General features: G+C 41.5%; 1 protein-coding gene across 2 annotated transcripts in view; it reads right to left on the reverse strand.

The window, feature by feature from the left end:
• The window catches only part of susd6 (sushi domain containing 6), a 35,876-nt gene that overhangs the window by 14,883 nt on the left and 907 nt on the right, over positions 1–20,086 (reverse strand). The window contains exons 1-2 of one of the 2 annotated variants that reach the window (XM_061811717.1): positions 19,855–20,078; positions 8,508–8,693 (exon numbers count right to left, since the gene is read on the reverse strand). In XM_061811717.1, coding sequence (XP_061667701.1) covers positions 8,508–8,652 — 145 coding nt within the window. In that variant the 5' untranslated portion in view covers positions 8,653–8,693; positions 19,855–20,078. Of the gene's footprint in view, positions 1–8,507; positions 8,694–19,854; positions 20,079–20,086 lie in introns of those variants that run through there. The other variant, XM_061811719.1, reaches the window with a different exon arrangement.

The following is a 20,086-nucleotide window of genomic DNA, read 5'->3' on the forward strand; positions in this document are numbered from 1 at the left end:
CGAGCAACGTGTGCTGTTATTACATCCCATTGTTCCGGCCTACAGAGATGGGCCGCAGTGTTCTTCCCAAAACAACGACAGACACTTTTTGCATTTGAAGGGCTGCATATGCATGTGACGCCAAGGCGATTGAGGGCTGGGGAGGGGAGGAGGGCACTATTGTTTGACCGCAATCTGCGCACGCACACTGACCTGAAGAACAGATGGGATAAAGGGTAACAGTGTGTGTCCCTATGCTTTTCTATCATCCTCACCACTGAGGACAGCTGGGAGGCAAACATTCCTCCCTCTCAGTTTACAGGGGGAAAACAAAAGAGAGTGTAGGGGACCCCTCTCCTTTGCACATGTGCATGTGTTGAGGCACACCAAACCCCCTCCCACACTGTCACTGCAACTGACAACTGTGAGCTGATCACATTTCAGAAGGCAGACCTTGCCAGGCAGTAAAGAGTTGAGGACATTTTTTGAAGGTGAAGGGGTGATTATCTGAGTCTGGCACCTCAGGTATCCAAGTCAAACGACATCTGCAAATTATTAACGGTTAAAAAAAAGAAGAAAAAAAAAGGAGCAAGAAAAAGTGTCCAATGTGGTGACCAAAATGCATGGGATTCAGTGTTGGATGAATCATTGTGAAGCTGTTAATTTCCTTTAAATTTATGGAGTAATAAACAGTATATAAATATGCTGCCCTAAAGAGGGAAAGACCACTTACAAAAAAATGACTGCACCCCACTCGACATCATCTCTCTGTTAGGGTATAGCTGTAGGGTTTGCAGTGGGAACGCTGAATGATTGTTACGCTTTGAAAGAGCAACTGCTGACAAGAGGCTGAACAAAAAGCAGCAACAAGTGTTTCTGCCAAATGAAGGCCACACCATATACTGAGTGGTATACACTTTCTATTTAGTTTGGGAAGGTGACGTAACCACACTTGTTAGCTTTTGTTAAGTATTAAAGCCTCATCTCTTGTTAGGGGCTTAGCGTGAGTGCTGACATTGATGGTCCGGCTGGCGGCGATATGTCCGTAACATTCTAATTAATGACAACATTCTATTTGATGTTAGTGTACAACATGCATGACACCAATATGATGTATACCTACCTACTTTAACGATGCAGTATTTGGTAACTCAGGCAATATGGTATTTTTTTTTATTTCCTAAAAAGTAGTCATTTTGAAGATATAAGTATTACACTCAGAGAACATATATATATATATATATATATATTTATTTATTGTCTGCATGTTTGAATATTGTTTATGCCAAAACTGGTAAACAAAAAAACAAGACTGTAACTTCTGTATGAGTGAGTGTTGGGAGTGTGTCCCTGTCTTCGCTGAACCTATCCCCCCTCATTTTTTTTTTTCCGAGACAAAAAGACAAAAAGCTCATCAACAAAGGGTGTGATACACCATATGTGAAGCAAGACAAGTTTGATGTGAGCATTAGATTTAGACTACATCGCATCCCCTGCTACTCCAAAAATCTGGGAGTCTTCAGATGCACACACAGTGCCAGTTGTAAGGTGAACTCAACTACAAATCTTTCCTTTTGAGGTAGTATCACCCCTGACAAAGGCATCACACCGGGTTTACAATGTTACACCTGTAATTATGTGATTGGGGATGCAATTTATTGTGTGAAAGTGCACACATTTGCACCAACATCCTGTGTCGCTGGTTGCTAATGAAAAGTTCAAGTTGTATCAAAGCTGGATCTCTGTGTAAAAGAGGCTAGAGCGAATCAAGATAAGATGTGGTTTACTTAACAATATTGAACACAGAGACAACACGTCATAAAAGAGATTTCACAATGAATGAGAGTTGACAGCTGAAAGACTAAACCGGACGTAATAGAAACAGGAAATACACGAGATGTTTACAGGAAATACATGTGCATATGCGTGTTGATAAGTCAGCCAAAAAAAGAACTAGACACTAGTATTCACAGAACAGCAAACCCACATAAATTGACTCCTAGAACAATTTGTCCAACTTTGTGTGAATTTCCATATTTTCAAAATGTCAAAGCAAAGCAAATGTATTTGTACTGCGCATTTCATACACAAGGTAACTTAATGTGCTTTATAGGATTAAAAACATTGAAATACAATGTATTAAAACATTTATAACAGTGGAATTAGTTTAAAACACGTCAAATACATGCACATTTGGGGCTGACGTTACCTTTGTTGGCAACTTATTTCATTTTTGTGCACCATAATAGCTAAATGCTGCTTCACTGTGTTTGCTTTGGACTCTGCGCTGAACTATTTGATCTGAGCCGGTAGAGAGCCATACTGGGTTTGTATTCCAAAAGCATCTCTTTCATGTACTCAGGACATAAACCATTTAATGACCTACAGACCAGTAACATAACTTTAAAATCTATGCTAAAGCTGACTGGAAGCCATTGATAGATTTGACTTGGAATAGCAGAATTAGATTGTTGATGCATGGACAATCGTTTACCGGGTAGATTTCTATTTTGGGAATGCACTTGTAGAGATGTCTTCTCTTGCATGCTATTTATATTATATATTTCCTATATCCACTATTACTACTGATAAGACGGAAATCTCTCCATTGTGAGACTGAGCTTATATATATTATAAATGGTGGCACGGTGGACGACTGGTTAGCGCGTCAGTCTAACAGTTCTGAGTTCTGGGGTTCAAATCCCAACCCTCCCTGTGTGGAGTTTGCATAGTCTCCCTGTGCCTTTGTGGGTTTTCTCCAGGCACTCCGATTCCCCCCCAAATCCTTCTCCAGGCACTCCGGTTCCCCCTCAGATCCTAAAAACATGCGTTAATTAATGACTCTAAATTGCCCTTAGGTTTGATTGTGAGTGCGACTGGTTATTGGTTTATATTTCCTGGCTGGCAACCAGTCCACCTCCTGCCCTAAGATAGCTGTGATAGACTCGAGCACTAATGTGCCTCTTGTGAGGATAAACGGCTCAGATAATGGACCCAACCTTGTCCTCAGATGACATCTCCAGTGACGTATTAATTCATTTGCGGTTCAGGGGAGTTTTGTAAGGCGGTGAATTATTTTACATTAATCTCTTCAGAAAAATAGCATGCGCCATAGTGTTTATTTCATCAAACTCATTTGTGATATTTTCATCACGTTGGCCAGGCATAGCGCCATAGAAGCCGGTCATGTCAGATTTTGGTTCCCTATCAAAATACGGAACAATCAGTGTTAGTGCCGTAACTAGTCAGCAGTGAGTAATTTCCGAGGCGAACTACGGACATTACGTAATATTTGGCAGCTCTGCATACGCCACACATTAGATGATGATGTGTTAGAAGACAACATGATATTGGTTGGAGGAGTGTGCAGTTCAAAAAAACATGGCCAACCTATGCTCCAAGGCATATTATAAAAGGAGAGTATCATGGATGTCTATTAGGTAGTTATGTGGTTTATGTGGTCTTTAACTTGGAATCAGATTAATTTCACTACACACACACACACACACACACACACACACACACACACACACACACCACACACACACACACACACAAAACAACAACCAGAAAATAAGCAGCAAGGCTAGAACTTTGCATAGCAAAGCAATGAGTTAAAGAGAATCAGCTGCACACCACCTTGTCACATGACAGCAATCAACAGAAATGCAGCAAGATAGCGCATGTACGGGCTTGCCCTTCTCCTCAGCTTATTATCAAGCAGTCAGAAGAGTGCTTCGCTCGACATGCACTGTGCAGTCATCTGACTATGCCATTATGCACTATGGAGGGCTTCAACTTTGATAGTGAGCACGTTTTAATGATAAAAGCTTCCGACAATGCTGATGCCAGACAAAAACTAACAGAAGGATGAATTGATTTGCATTCTTGTACAGAGCACTGTGGTCGATTAGGTCTTACTGGGGCATTTATGTGGAGACTAAGCAGTTCTAACTATTGAGTGAATTTTTTGGGGCATTTAGCGATCAGTTGGAGGATATTAAATTAAGAACGCGACCACCTAGTGGGAGCAGAAGAAGTCAGCTGGAGCCTATGCGTCATTTTTGTTGCCCAAGGCCTTACAAAATGTAGATGTCTAAAGCATTCGGTGTCAGGGTCTGGTGTCTTGCAAAGCCTGATAACTTGTTTGAACAAGGTGCTCATGTTGACATAATGGATGATCAAAGTTCATACCTTTGCTATTTCAGTGGGCATCTGAAGGCTCCACTAAATGGGAGGTCTAAATACTAAAAACCTGCATGTATTTTATCCAAAATTCAACAACATGAAACCCACAAAGAAGACTCATACATACAAAATCCTCATAAGTAAACAGAAGAACCAATAACAAAAGAAATATCAATGTCAACCCTGACAAAAAAGACCAAATGCAGGCAAGAAGACAAGAGAGAAGCTGGGGGATATATATAACAGCTCATTAGTCAGGGATGTCTTCTACTCAGCAGGCTGATCCCTTAGATGACGCCCATTGGAAATTATTATTACTTCCTTGTGCTTCAACCACACATTGTTCGCCAGAATCAATTTACAAGACTAACTAATGCCCCGTAACGTCCACTGGCTTCCTTAATGTAAAAAAAGCAGTTGCAGACACATTAAAAAGTGATAAATTATGGTCTGAAAATAAAAATTACATCTTATGTTAACAGCCGGGGTGGTAGAACTGCACAGCCAGCAATCTCTCTGCCCATAGGGGATATCCAAGCCGTGACTGAGCTATCTGCTCAACTGTTTTCAGTGAATGAAATGCTACATCTGATGTCTTGCCACGCTGTCCTATCTGCTTCGGTGGAGCATTTTGTTGTCCAGCGAGGTGTTTGAATCTTCACTTTAGGGCTCGAATGAGTGGGAAACCTTTTCAATGGCACGGGGTAAAAACAAAAAAATGGTGGCTCAAGTGATTAGCAGACAGATATAGTGAGATGGAGAGGCGAAAGGATTGAACAGAACTGACCTAAAAGGGTCCCTGTTCTCACCTGGATAGGTTGAAATGAAAAAGAAGACAGACATCTTGGGGGTAAGGGCAGCACTGTGTTCACTGCAGTGCTAATTACAGGCTGGTGATGGAGTGGAGCTACAGCTTGCAGAGGTTTGGCCTGTGGCTTCCAACACCCCCCTCAAAGCCTTCTTTGTTCTCACATTTCAGAGCGAGGGCCAGTAGTTGACATATTGCCTTAAGGCCTCTTTATGCTTGTGCGGCCGACAACGCCTGCATTGCCTTGCATGACCGATGCATTGGACCGCACGCCCACTCTGCGTCACTTGATGCGCACACGGCAAAAATTGTCACTCCTCGCAGAATGCCATGGAGATCATCTCTTGTGATTGGTCCGTTTTAGTGACGTGCTGTGATGAAATGCTGTGCGCCTGAGCTGCACCCCAGTATAAAGGCAAACTTCGTGCGGGATAGCATCAGTGACATCAGCGTGCTCTCGGTCTGTGTGACTATAAAGAAGCCATAACTCCTGCATGCCTACAAACTGCGAGGGCTAACAGGACATCAGGGAACAATCCTCCACAGTTAATTGCACAGGAGCCATTGTCCCCAGGCTCCATTGTTTGTAAAAACAGCCTTCAGAAAAGCTGCAAGCCTTGAGTGTCCAAGAAAGCATGCTCTGATGCCGACGTGTATTATTCATAAAACTTTTCATCTGGATACCATATAGAATATGTTTTAAAAAGTTGCTTTTTAAGCAAGTAAGTAAATCATGGCTCATGGCTCAGGTAATTTCTTCTGCAGTTGAAGGAATATTTCTATACTAGCCTCTGTGGACTACGGTGTTATTAAACAGAAGGAGTTGTCAACTGTTTCCTTGAATAAGTCCAGATTCAAGGAAAGAACCTTATATCTTTGAGTTGGGTCCGTACTCCAATGTGAGAGGTAACTAAATAGGCTAGCACCTAAGGCATGTTATGATAAGCTCTTCTCAAAAATACACAAATCCAGGAGTATATTGGAAAGGCTATAATCCAACGCCCCTCTGACCTATGACGACACTTTTTGCTCAGGCCCAGGGACAGCCATTTCCTGTTCTCACACAGGAACATATATAAATATTGGCGCCATTGAGAGTCCACAACATGCCTGTTTGTGGGAGACTTCTGGTCCTCGATTATATTCGGAGAAACAGCTGTAACTCCAGGGATTCACTGGGTATTGTTTGTCGATTTAACTGGACCCATGGAAATGATTTGAAACTCCTAAAACATATTGCTGTTACAGCAGAAAACAAGGCACGCAATGATGTGAATAAAACCTTTGATTCGCCCAGTTGAGTCTTTATTCTTGCAGCTCTGACTCACTGTCCATGCCTGTTTCTTGTGTCACAAACCACAAAGGCCGACTGCGAGACATTACTTCTATGGATCCACCTCAGTTGTAAGAATGAGGAAGGTCAAGAGTATTTTTACACTACAAAAACACGAAAAATGTTTAAACATGATGAAAAATTCTCTGTTCACAATCACAAACAGCTGTAAATGTGACACGAAAGAAGAATTAGTTAAGTATTGATGACTGATTGCGACACATTTGTGTATGTTGAGACTGAACACATCACTTTCACAATCTTTCATGCCAAGGTTATTTTAAAGTGCCTTTAAAGTATACTCATAAACTTTATGGATATCATATTTCCTAACGAAACCAGACGTATTTCAGAAAAACCTGACATACAGTAAATATATTCAGAATGATACAGCTTGATGCAATATTGCATGTTCTACTCGTCTCAAAAAAATGTCTCCTTTAGGTAAATGCATTGTCATACAATTTAGTCTGCATTTCTATTCAAACCACACGCTGGATTTACATGGGACTGGAAAAGCTTCCAAGCAGTGATGAAATTTCATATTCATGAAAATGTCCAGAGCAATCTCCAATGCTGAAATCCATCAGGGGATTACCTATGTGAATTATGTATACTGAGATAGAGGCCTTCATTAAAAACATCCTCCAGATTGCTCATGTTCACTTGGAACTCCTTGCATCTAACATTACTGGGCCATAAAAAATAAAGCACAGTGCGTGAGGCCTCACGATCCTCTCAACAGCCTAAAATACAAAAGTAAAATGGCGTGTCTTATGCTGTGTAATCCTCGCTTTTCCAAACAAATGACCATGTTGGAATGAGATTTTGTTGCAGAGACTTCGAAGGTGACAACATTTAAACATAGCCTGCTTTGCTCTAATCTGCGTGACGTAAAGCAGTTTGTCCCATATAAAATTGATAATTACATTCATTAGCTGAAGACTTTGGTCATTGGAGTGTACACTACGGCTACAAAATAGAAAAACAAGTATTAGAAATCATTTGTGACATACACTAAATAGCAAGAGCCCCAACTATTGAACGATAATCTAAAAATACTTAAAAAGGCAGTTTGGTTTAGATCGTATTACACAAGATGAAAAATCACATTTCTTCAAAACAAATTTAAGGCTTGAAATCTGTCATGGGTGATGCTAGGTGAGGAAAGAGATGCACCACCCAGAGCTGAGCACAGACAGACACAAACACACACACCCATTGCACGTGACCGACGGATTTAAGGTTACATTGAGCCGGACTAGCTTGGCAGTGTATTGGACCCTGAATGTGAGCGTCAGAACAGCTCCTGTGGGCTCAGCACGAATCTTGCGTTACATAATAGAGGCAAATCAGGAAATACAATTGGGATCAGCAGTGCCACCTTCCTCTTTTTCCATTGTGTTGCTTACACACCTATGGGCAGGAACACACATTTATTTATTCAAGGCATTTAAGAAAGTAAACCTATTAACACTTCCAGCACACCTCACAGGCAAACACTACATCTCCAACCCATTTAAAAGAACACATACATAGTCGCCTGAACCCGGCGGCTGCAAGGACATCTGGCACATTTCACGAGCTGGCTTTGTGTGTGCGTGGGTCTGTATTTACAGATGGTGTGTGCTTGTGTGTGTAGGCAGAACATCAGAGAGCTGAAGTGAACGGGAAGCTGGCACAAGCAAAGGCTTCCAAGTATGCAATGTCATCAATGCATTGGTTGTAAACAAGTGAATGTGTAGTCTTTGATAAAAATCAGATTAGCAACAACTGAATATGAAGAATAAACTACTTATTTTCCCACTGAAGTACAAAACTTGACCTGAAGGGCGGTGCAGGCTAAAAACTAACACTTGCTGGCTATGTTAAAACCTCTTATAGGGCATGAACTGTCAAATCTGATTATAAACTTATAACAGTAACATGACTGCAGTAAACATTATCTCTCTGTCTCACTCAATGGCTGAGGGAACTGCTGTGATTCATTTTTGGCAATGAACAGAACCATGGAACGTGCAAGACAGTAACGTGAGCAACCAGAGGGTGAAAGGAAGCCAATTGAATTCTGCCTGGCCTGCAAGACGAGCGGAACATAACATCAACGAGCCAGTGGAATCAGGTTGAATGGCAATTTATTCCATCTGCACTGTGTAAGAGGATAAGTGGGGAGTAAGCATGTTTTTGTGAGCGTCTTACCTGATGCGAGGGCATGGGGCAGCACAGTGAAGAAGAGGAGAAGCGCGGGGAAGGCGGCCAGCCTGTGGGCTAGAGAGGAGGAGCAGGAGGAGGAGGAGAAGGAGGAAGGGGCTCTCGTATGTAACGCTACCATTCCATTGCACATCTTTTCCTCCAACAACCGGCAAGGGTCCTCTAGGGCTTAACCTGTTCCAGCCACATTGGAGAGAAGGAGGGGAAACATGGATTACTGAACACATTCAGCATGACATTATGTAAGCCACAACGCACAGAGGGCACGGTGAACAATATCAAGGTTATAAGCCGTAGTGACATTGAAAGGGGCTTTCTCGGTGAATCATGAAAAACCTATCTGATTACCGAATGAGTTGCTATTGAGTTCCAGCGGCTCATACTTAGGTTCCACAACACCGGCAATTTTCAAATTGATTTCCTTTCCGACAACAACGGCATGAAAATTCCTGTAATAGCCCTTCTGTTCGCAGCCTTGGCTTTGCACCAAGATCTAAATAAACTAGCTGTTAATGCCCTGGTAGAGATGATGCAACAGGGAAATAAATCCCTGCTTCCAATCAGGACGCAGCAATACAGACACGTGAAAGGTAGTCAGGACTCCTGATCTACCTGATTCCTATACCTCTGAGGCGATCAATTAACAGACACCAGCATGCTTTCTTTGGAGCTAATTATTGAGGTGGGAGGTGGAGCATGTGACAGGAACACTGCATTGTGTAAAATGATAACGAGATGAAAAGACGTGAAACATTGTGTGACGGGTGTGTCCTCTTTCTCTAAACCTATTATCAAACAATACTTCCTAGTTTCGGTCCATTGTTTATTGGGCTGTGAAATCTGGCATGTGAAAATTATGTTTATACAAAGATGTGTGACAACATTGACAACACCGTCTTCTTGCCATGAAAGATGGTGTAAGGCCCATGTAAATGCACAAGCAAGCAGGATGAAAATACAGGAAACCAGGAGAAATACTGTCAAAGGCATTAAAATTCCGTTTATGAGACTTTACCGAGGATTTTTTTCAATGTCCTAGTATTGCAATTGAAAGTGAAGTCCATGGAATATAAAAATTGATTCTCAGGTGCGCACAATCGTCAAGGTGCAACCCATCTGACAATATAATGTCAGCCTCTACTGAAAAATATTTTTTAATTTGAATCAAAAAGGGTTAAAGCACAAATGGTAAAAAACTCTTGATACTAGGCTTTACACAATCACGATTTTTGGGGTCAATCACAGTTCAGCAAATGCAATAGTAACCGATCACCGATTGAATCACAAGATGAAGCAATGTGTCCACTTATATGACTTGTTCATGTATTGTATAAACTTGTATAATTTATACTTGAGTATATTCTAACACAAATGCTAGAACAACGTCTTTCAGGGGACATTCAAGGACTGGCCAATGATATAGGTTTACTTCAAATAAACATAGCATCAACGTAATAAAAATAATGGGTGCCAACTTACTATAGTTAAAACTACTTTCTTGCGCTTACAATGCATTAATAAATACTGTTAAAGACATGGTTACTATAACATTCACACTGTCCCAGGCATATGGACGGCTGTTATCCAAACTTTGCGTCTGTTTGGCTTTTCCATTGTTTGGTTGTTGTTTTTTAAGCACACTGGGGTGTTTGAACATGGCATGCTCCTCCTTGTGTACATGATTCAGGTGTTCGATCAAATTTATTATGTTGAAACATTTTTTAGATGACGTTCTCCACAACGTACTTCAGTTGGGCACAGAATGCAAATAACAGGCGTGTTGTTTGTCTGAGACACTGCAAAATAGTTCCACAGTGACAATGTGTTTTTTCACTGACAGATTGAAAACTCTTCGTCGCTAGATACAGGCATGAGGATTTCGGCAAGTATGGTAACCGATCTTTCGGTTCCGTTGATTTTTGTCCTGGGAAACGATTTTATATTCATATTCTGCACCTCAGCTTTATCACCGCACCTTCTTCTTTGGTTTCGTCAATAAATTCTTCAGATATAGTCCACTTTTGGAACGTCTTTAGGGACACAGTCTCTTGTCTTTTACGCTTAGCAACCGACATGTTTGACTAGCGTTTGAGTGACCCGGATATGAATAACTCGACCTTGCGCATGCGTAGCGCAGAAGCGGAAACCGGTGCCGTTTGTAAACCACACTGACAAAGCTGGGCGTTTTAATCATTAAAAATAAAGGGGTTCAAGTAGGTTCGTTTTATACAGATTGTTGTATTTCGTTGAAAGTAAGCCCTGAGATCTGGGAAACAGACTTTCGGTTCTGTGTTTTCTCAGGCTGGGTAACGACACGGTAACGGAACAATCATTTCCCTGAAATGCTCACGCCTGAGATAGTTTTAGTATTATGCTACAAGACACAGGAGAGGGCTAAAAATTAACTAAGTTTTGGAACAATATGCAAGGGCGATGGTGAGTAAATGTCTTGTGAGGAGCCGATCGATGATGTCGCTGATTAGATCTACGAATTATAACGTGAAACCCAATTGCCCAATCAGTATAAAATACTATTGGCCAATATTGATCAGATAGGTGTAAAGTCTCTTAGCGCCCCACATTAGCACAATGAATACATGTGCGGCAGCATGTGAAGCAAAACCCAACCCACATAAACTAGAAAATATGACATTTTGTATCTTGAGTTTTGTATGTCTGTGGCTGTGTAGTGGCCCTGAGGAAGGTGACCATTTCACATCAGGGATGTCACATCATAGCGTGAGGCTGAAGGCACAATTTATTGTTATGGATGGGGCTGATATGTGACAGGATTGTGCTAGACCCTATTGATAATATTTTCACAGTCAACAGTTTTAACCTGTAATTTGAATACACATGATTTACTTTGAAATATTACATTCTAACTTATATATTTCTTCAACTATGTCTAATGAAAAAATATTAAACCAGCAAATGAAACTAATTTATTGTAAACATGCAAATATGAGTCATTACAAATAGGGTTTTAAAAGTAGCATGCAGGCATCGAAATGAATGTCCATCGATTCAAGACGCATCGAAAATCCGTAATTGAATTCTAGTCAAATTGAATCAAGTGGAGGAGTGGGATTCCCATTCAGAGGATGCAACATTGGTGAGACTTGTGAACAGTACTGTAAATCTTGGCTGTTTTGCTACTGCGAGATTGTTAAGTGAGAACAGTTTATGTTATATATGGGGAACTTGCAGAAAGGCTGCTCTCTACAAAAGGGGGAGGGAGAGGGAGAGAGAGAGGGGGGAGAGAGAAAGAGGGAGGGAGGCAGAGAGAGAAACAGAGAGAGAGAGAGAGAGAGAGGAGAGAGAGAGAGAGAGAGAGACAAACTGCTGCTGAGCTAATGGCAAATGCAATACCAAGGTTACATTTAGAGGGCAGGGGATATGATTGCAGATCTGCTGCATGGCCACTGACAGATGACCTACCGCTCCTTTGATGGAAATACTGTAAACACCTGACTACAAATTATAGGGTTGCATGTGAAAGTCTACGACTTATTGGGAAGACAGGATGGAGCAACCATGACCAATCTGCGGCTCAGGAGCCACAGGCGAGTCTTTGACCAGTTTCTTGCAGCTCTTACATTCGTGGCCAAGGAGCAGCATGCAGTTTTTTGACAGCCTCTTGCAACTCTTAAGGCCTCTGTTTACTCGCTCGTACTCGCACAGCCGACGATGCCTGCATTGCATCATGTGACCGACCCATTGCCCCCACAATCCCCCGTGTCACTTGAGGCACACACAAGAAAAATTGTTGCTGCACGTAGAATGATGCCAAGATCATCTCTTGTGATTGGTCTGTTTTAGTCACATGGTGTGATGATATCCTCACCATTCTCCTTGGTTCCACATACCATCTCTGCCACCAGCCTTTCCACTGATTTTGCACCATAATTAAACGTATAATTTTGTCATCTAGACCTATTCTAGTAGACACTGTTCCACGGTCGCCATTGTTGTTGCTTTGTTCGTTGTTAAAGAAAGGACAGGAAAAACGGTACTGGAAATGGAAAAAATGCAGAGCAAACTCCACCCTGTGGTGTCCATGCCAATACCGTCTGTAGCGACATCTCTGACTTGGAGGAGAACTGCAGTATTTTTTCAAAAATGAGCCTGGGTTGCGCTTGAGTGTAAAGGAAAATCGCCACAGTAGCCACAGTGACGTCAGCCTGGGGACCATTCGTGTAAAGGAGCCTTTACGTTTGTGGCTTGGGTGCCGCATGAGGCTCTTTGACCAGCTTCTTGCGGAATTTACTTTCATGTCGCGTGAAAATGCAAACCAGAACTCAGCTCAACAAATTTCCATATTGGCCGGTAGCATGAGAGCGAAAACTGAGGTCGTACCAGAGTGGCTCCATCTACCACAGACAAATTCAGTTTTTTTACATACTTGGCGAATAAAACAATTCTGATGAAAATCCTGAAGCGCATAAGTTCCCCTGCTCAAGAAGGAACATGTACAGGTCCGTCAGAAGTTTGCCAAAGAAACCATGAATGATTCAGAGAATGATTGTGAAAAGGAGATGTGGTCAAATGAGACAAAAATTGAGCTAGGAAGTTCTACTATGACCTCAAGCACACCATCCACACAATCAAGGATGGAGGTGTAAGAATTATGTTTTAGGGGTGTTTCTCCGCAAAAACGACAGGTCAACTTCACCACATTGAGGGAACTATGGAGGGAGTCTTGTACTGTGAAATCCTCTCTGACAACCTCCTTCTCTTTACCAGAAAACTTAAAATACGCCATTGATGGGGGCTCCAGCTTGGTGATGACCAAAGGCATACAGCTAAGGTAATGAAAGAGTGGCTGAAGAACAAACACATTGAGGTCAAGGAGTGGTCTAGCCACTCTCCAGATCTAAATCCCAGAGAAAATCTGTGGCGGGAGCTGAAGCTTTGAGTTGCTAAGGCACAGCCTTGAAACCTTTAGAATTTGGAAAGGATCTGCACAGAAGACTGGTCCAAAATTTCTCCAGGAATAAAAATTCCATGCAAGCCCGCAACTAGGAGAAAGGTTTGACCTCTGTACTGGCCAACAAAGGGTTCTCACCAAGTAACAAGCAATGTTTTGATAGAGGACCAAATACTTGTTTCAAAAGTTTGGAAAATATTCTTTCATGTGATTTTCAAGATTGTCTTTTTGATATTCTGTCTCTCCATGTTAAATGAAACTACCATTAAAATTAGAGACTTTTCAAGTCTTTGCCAGTGGGTAAACGTACTCTCACTGAGAGATAGCGATTATTTCCTGGACTGTATATAAAAATGCTTGCATTGACAATCTCAATGTGTCCAATGTAAAACTTTCATAGATTACAGTGCTCCAGTAAATCACCATACCTGAGCTGGTTGTACATGCTTTAACCTATTACTGTTTCACATGATTGAAGCATAAAGAAATATGAAGGGAGCAAGAAATTTCCAATACACAACCAGCAGGGTTAGGCACCCGGCCGCCCACCATCTTCCTTATGTTCCTGAGGGTTTGATCGATGGCAACGGATATGTGCATGCTGTGTAGGTCAGTGGGAGAGAATGACGCAGACAAGACGTGACAAGACAGAGCCAAAGGGAACAAAAACGCAAAAGGACCCATGCCAAACATTGAAACCATGGACGTTACTGTGTCCCTATGATAGGAGATTCAAAATCTTTGCCAGGTGTTACTGAAAGACCGTCAAAAAGCCTTTGCAATACAGAGGACAAACTAAAGTCAGAAAGAGTACCAAAAAAATAAAATAGAGTCAAAATGTTTTACAGCCTTCTGATTTCACAACTAGTCATCCATCACTTAGTTCCAAGCCTAGAATAATAATAATAATATGAGACAATTGTGCATTTATATGTGTTCAAAGTCAAAACGGCCCTTGTATTGAAACCAAAACTATGATGTGGTCTGGGACAAAAAAATTAGTTACACAGCCCTGCTGCTCCAAGATATTCTTTTATCTGCTTTTACATGGTTTACGTGATCAGCATCTTTGGGGCTGGGCACCGATTAGCGAGATTAAAAAAAAAAAAAATACAGATCTCATCAAGGATCCGATCACAAGATGGAGCACTGTGTCTATTTAAATATTGATGTACTGTGTATGCTCGTGTACTGCATAGTGAGTATCTTCAAAAATATTCCCGTCAGGTCATATATTGTAAGCAGTGTGGTCACACTGACTTTAAAACATAATGGGCACTAACTTACTGTAATTAAGTTACTTTAATGTAATTAAGTTACTCCACCCACACTGAAAGAGCATGATTCAAAAGAATGCTGGTACGTTGACGTACAGCAGTTAGAGCTAGTACTAGCTTGCTAGGCTACATAACGTTTTGTTGACTGCTTGTGAGCCATATCGTTTTAAAAGTATGGGAACATACCTCAAGCAATACTTTAATGAACGTATGCTCCAGAGCACCAGGGACCACCACCACTATGTTTTCCCCACATTTTGTTCTTTTTCGACCAACACAATACACACACCCTTCATTGCTATCATCGTCAGCATCGTAACGAGTGTATTCAGTCACATTTGAGTTGACAAGATATACCCCAAAGATTGTAAAAGATGGGACGTGGTGGAATACAAGATTTTTTTCTGCGGTAGTCTGACATAGTGCAATTGTGAATTGTCTTGTAGTCTGATCCAGGCATGTCTGTCCCATCTCACCAACATCTTTTATTAAAAAATATCTTTATTGGTGGTCAGATATTTACAGTACTTTGTCAAAAGACACACAAGCGACAAGGCTAAAAATAAACTAGCTTTTGGATCAGATCATTCTGTACACAACGGTGAGTAAATGACTTTGCAGACCTTATCAATGAGGTCATTGATTGGCTCAGTGAAATATGACAATAAAGCCAATCAGCATAAAATCCTAATTATCGACCAATACCGATCATCCTGAAGAGATGGGCGTAAAGTCAAGTTTTTGATAACGGTTGTGGTGATACCAAGTGCAGATAACATCATATGTAAATTACCAACTGCTAAGAATTTAGCATTTTGTGGTGGAGGAAGACCACCTCATCCCACTTTGTGTGTAAATGAAACTAAATCACAAGTGCAAAATGTAATCAACCACCATTGTTTCAGTCAACTGTACTGGAGCCATGTACTTGAAGAGACTCCTAGGTTCTAGGTTCACAGCTGTACAAAAAAAAAGAAAGAAGAAATATATTGTTTGAACCCACAGTATGTCTGCTGACAGTACATGAAGAAGTCTGTGTGTGGGTGTGGGTAAACACTCCCACTTGCCACTTCATTTAAATTGTCTTTTCATGCAGCTACATGCTGAGTGGCATCCAGGCATCCATAACAGAAGAATTGGGAGTGCAGAGAGAAATATGATTCCCTCGGGTCGTTCAGGAAGCAGGATTTGACCATAGGAGTAAAGTCTATGATCTGCATTATATACAATATCCTCTGCATGTGTCATCTATGTTTGAGAAATGTCCAATAGCTCTTCTTATTGTTGAAGAATATTAATATAAGACAATTCTGAGGAATTGTGATTTATGTGTTAACGTGAAATTTATTAATAACTTGAATTCAAATTCTGCATTGCAACTATGTCTTGATAATGATCAATGCATTAAAGTGTAACATACATGGCCATGCTCTGGTCTCTCTTGTTAAAATAAAGGAACAGGAAGTGTTGTTGTATGGGAACAATAAGAAAATAAAATGAATACCAAATGATTGTAATCATCTGCAGTGGCACAGCTAGAGAAAATTCAGGAGGGTGGCGAAGGTTTGGGGAGCATTGCTAATTAAAAGTTTGCCTCTTGAAAACCCAATCATCAACATCCCTGCAGACTCCCTGGCTCTCTCCCTGATCATTTGGACAACCGAGTGGGTCATAAAACACAAGGAAATAGAAAAGTTCACTTGAAAAGCACGACTCAAATACATTACCCTTGCCCGCATGGTGAAAATAATTTGTGCTGCTCCTACCACACCTCAAGGGAACATATATTGAGCATGTTTGGGGACGCTAACCCCAAACATGCTGATCCAAAGATATCAACCGTCCCTTCTGTTCACATGCAGTTAGGTCACCATAATGATTATCGAGCATCGTGGGAGCAGATCACTAACGTATCACTTCATCCTGTTAGCTGCTGATGCTATCGCTAAAGTCGTTGCACGACTGTCCACTCGCTGTGTTGTGTCACAGAATACAAAGAAGCCAGCTACAGAAGACATCTACGACTCTCACAGAGCTAAATACATTATTACAAGTAATTGATTACAATTTAAAAACTGGAATACGGTAAAAGAGTTTCATCATAACAAATGCTGGCATAGAGCTGCTAGCCCCCTTGCCCCAGCTCGCAGTATTCTTGGCTGCCTCACAAGGTTAGCTATTCTCAATAATGCTGAGTGCTACTGTTGGTTAACAGAAAAGTCACATGAAAAAGGCAAGCGCATACAAGCGATCTTTGGATATTGGCTGTTATTGATTCGAGTGAAGTATGCTGAGGTGCTGCAAGATTGCTTGGGTGTTGTACATTATGCTGATATCTGATGTGACGCCACAAGATGACTGATTTTTGTGGTATAGTATTAGCGACATTGTCAGTCCTTATGACTGAATTGACACCAATAAAAGGTTGAACAATCGATAGTCACACATAAACTAGCAAACGATAGTCCGTAGACGGCACAGTGGATGACTGGTTAGCACATCTGCCTCACAGATCTGAGGACCAGGGTTCAAATAGGACTTTGCATGTTCTCTTCAAGCCTGTGTAGGTTTTGTTCAGTTATTCCAGTTTCCTCCCACATCACCAAAACTTGTATGATAGAGTAATTGAAGACTCTAAATTGTGCAAATGGTTGTATATTTACACTGCCCTGTGACTGGCTGGAGACTAGTTCAGGGTTCCCAAAAACAGCTGGGGTAAACTCCACCCCCCCCCCCCCCTGTTCTAGCCAGGGAGAGAAGCTTACAGTACCTGGTATTCCTAGGCGCTCTCCCATCCAAGTACTAAGCAGGGCCAAACCTGCTTAGCTTCCAAGATCGGGGGTTCTCAAGGTAGCATGGCCGTATGACCCATGACCTTGGTGAAGGTAAGCAATACGGAAAATGGATGGCTAGGTAATAGTCTGGTACAAGAAGTTAAGCCCTACAATTACGAGAGGAAAACTAGGCAACTGTCCACTTCAGACACTAGTCTGACTAGCATCCATCCAGCAGGCTGTTACTGTGGCTTTTCAGCTGTCTGCAGCTCCGCGAATGCAAAGGAGTCCAAGGAAAGCAGCAGCAGAGGCATGTGTCCATGGACAGAAAGCACTCATTGTGTCAAAGAAACAGCCGAGAGGATATTTCCACCCAATAGGCCCAAATGCTACCGCAGCTGGTAGAGGCCGTCGGGGCCTGTGGAGTTAGCCCAACGACAAGACCTCTGCATGCCACACACTAGTCACTCTTTGTTATGAGGTACGAAGCGATATTAAGCCCTAGAGTGCCTGGTAATCCCCAGTCGGCTACCTCAAGGAACGTGACAGACAAATCATAAAGTAATAGAAAAGAGAGGGAAAAAAAAAGATTACAAGGATCATTGTATAATGTTGAAAATGGTATGAATCACAGAAAGCCATACAAAAAAAAACACCCTTGTGTTTAAAGTCTAGGCCTGGAGGTGTAAAACAACCACAGTGTGGTTTAGCTTAAAATAAGCATTAAGAACCTTTTGTTGGAACTTTTTACTTGTCGTGTCACCACAGTATTTTTTGGGAAACCAAATAAAATAGTCTTGCAGAAAATTTGTCCTATTTTAAAACAATACTAATTGTTACGCATACCTTATAAGAGCCCTGTCTTTTCCAAAAGATTTGACAGCAGACAACACACGAACCATCAGCAAAAGAGGACTGACTAAATTACACATGTTTTGCTTTTTATGTCACAACCAGGCTTGTTAAGAGAACACAGGAGTATAATTTAATATACAGTACAATTTATACCAGTAAATAATTAAATGAAAAGCACTTATAGGCCATAAATATAAAACACAAATAAAAACCAGTCAGTACACCAGTATCTGAGTGTAACATCTACTTCCGATTGATGACACATTCTTCTGCCGTCCACTATTACTAATCACAAAATTTCGTAAACTGACATCCAAATGTACTGGTTTTACTATTAACATTTAGGTTCTTGATACACTTTCCCATTTTATTTTGATAGTTCTGGGAGACATCATTCCAGCTGAGACAAGAGACTTTTATTGGTTTTATATTTCAGTCACAGTGGTTGACAGTTGCGAATGTTGAATGCCACTTAAAAATACCTACACAGTTAACTCCCGGATGGCGACAGTTTGATCCAGAGCCATGAAACAAGATGAGAAAAATGGTTTGAACAAAACAACATGTTGCAGACCAACAATGTCCGCGGAATTGATGTTCAGCCTGAGGTTCCACTGCACCAGAAGGAAGCACCCCAAAAGTATGTGGCACAATCTTAAGAACCCTTCCTTTAACATATTTCATCATAACATGTTTTAGTCTCCTGCTCTCTCTCTCTTCTTTTTGTCAGTACTACATTATGACAAGCGGACTAATCACTTCCATCCTTGAGTACGGTAAGTGTGTGACGTTGCTGTCCTTTCCAACAAACAGGAAACGACTCAAGGTATTATTGGAACAAAAGCGAGGGTGGATTTGGACAGTGCTTCGGGGGGAATGTGTGAGCAACCCCACCAAAATCAACAACAGAACACATCGCTTTCGATTCTCTGAAGACGTCCAGCTGCCTTCGCAGCGGCACAGTCAAGTCAAGTCACACGCCAGGACACGTGAAAATGTACTGCGAGATATTTAAAAAAAAACCGTGACGGCTTGCCAAAACAGCACACACACATACCTCCGCGAACACACAATGTGGTAAAGAAAGGCTTACATTTCTATACCAAGAAGCTTAAATATAGCATTGCACGGACAATACTGTAAATATATCATTGTTCACGTGATCAAAAGGCAACAATACACAAGGAACACTGAAACCTGCTTATTTCCACGTCACCAATTCCTTATCCTGAGTGCCAAATACAATTAATTACAGTGTTATACATATCCAAAAGCAACAAGAAAAAAAATGTCAACGTTGTGAAGCACTACTTGTTGTTCTAAGTTTATAAATAGGAAACTTATCCTCCGAGTGTAAGCATGAATATTCTTCACCGTTCTATTAAAATACGCAATGTTATCCCCGTTGATGAGCCAGCAAACGACGACGACGAAGGAATCGAACGGGGCTCTCGTCGTGGCCTTTCTGCGCGTAGCTCGCCAAATAAAAGACGACTTACCGACAAAAGGTTCCCAGCAGCGAGCCCTCCTCCCTTGTTCACATTCGACGCATTTAACGACGGCGTAAACGAACACACACGACGCAGTTCGTGGGCAAATGTCACCGAATGCTGTCCACGTATTTCCCCACCGATGTACGCGTGTGTTTCCTTGTCTTCGTCTCGCCACAGCTCTTTTCTTTTTTTTTTTTTTTAGGTGAGCGGAAAGACTCAGCGCGCGACTGAGAAGTCG

The sequence above is a fragment of the Syngnathoides biaculeatus genome, chromosome 23 (assembly GCF_019802595.1).
Source record: "Syngnathoides biaculeatus isolate LvHL_M chromosome 23, ASM1980259v1, whole genome shotgun sequence".
NCBI lineage: Eukaryota > Metazoa > Chordata > Actinopteri > Syngnathiformes > Syngnathidae > Syngnathoides > Syngnathoides biaculeatus.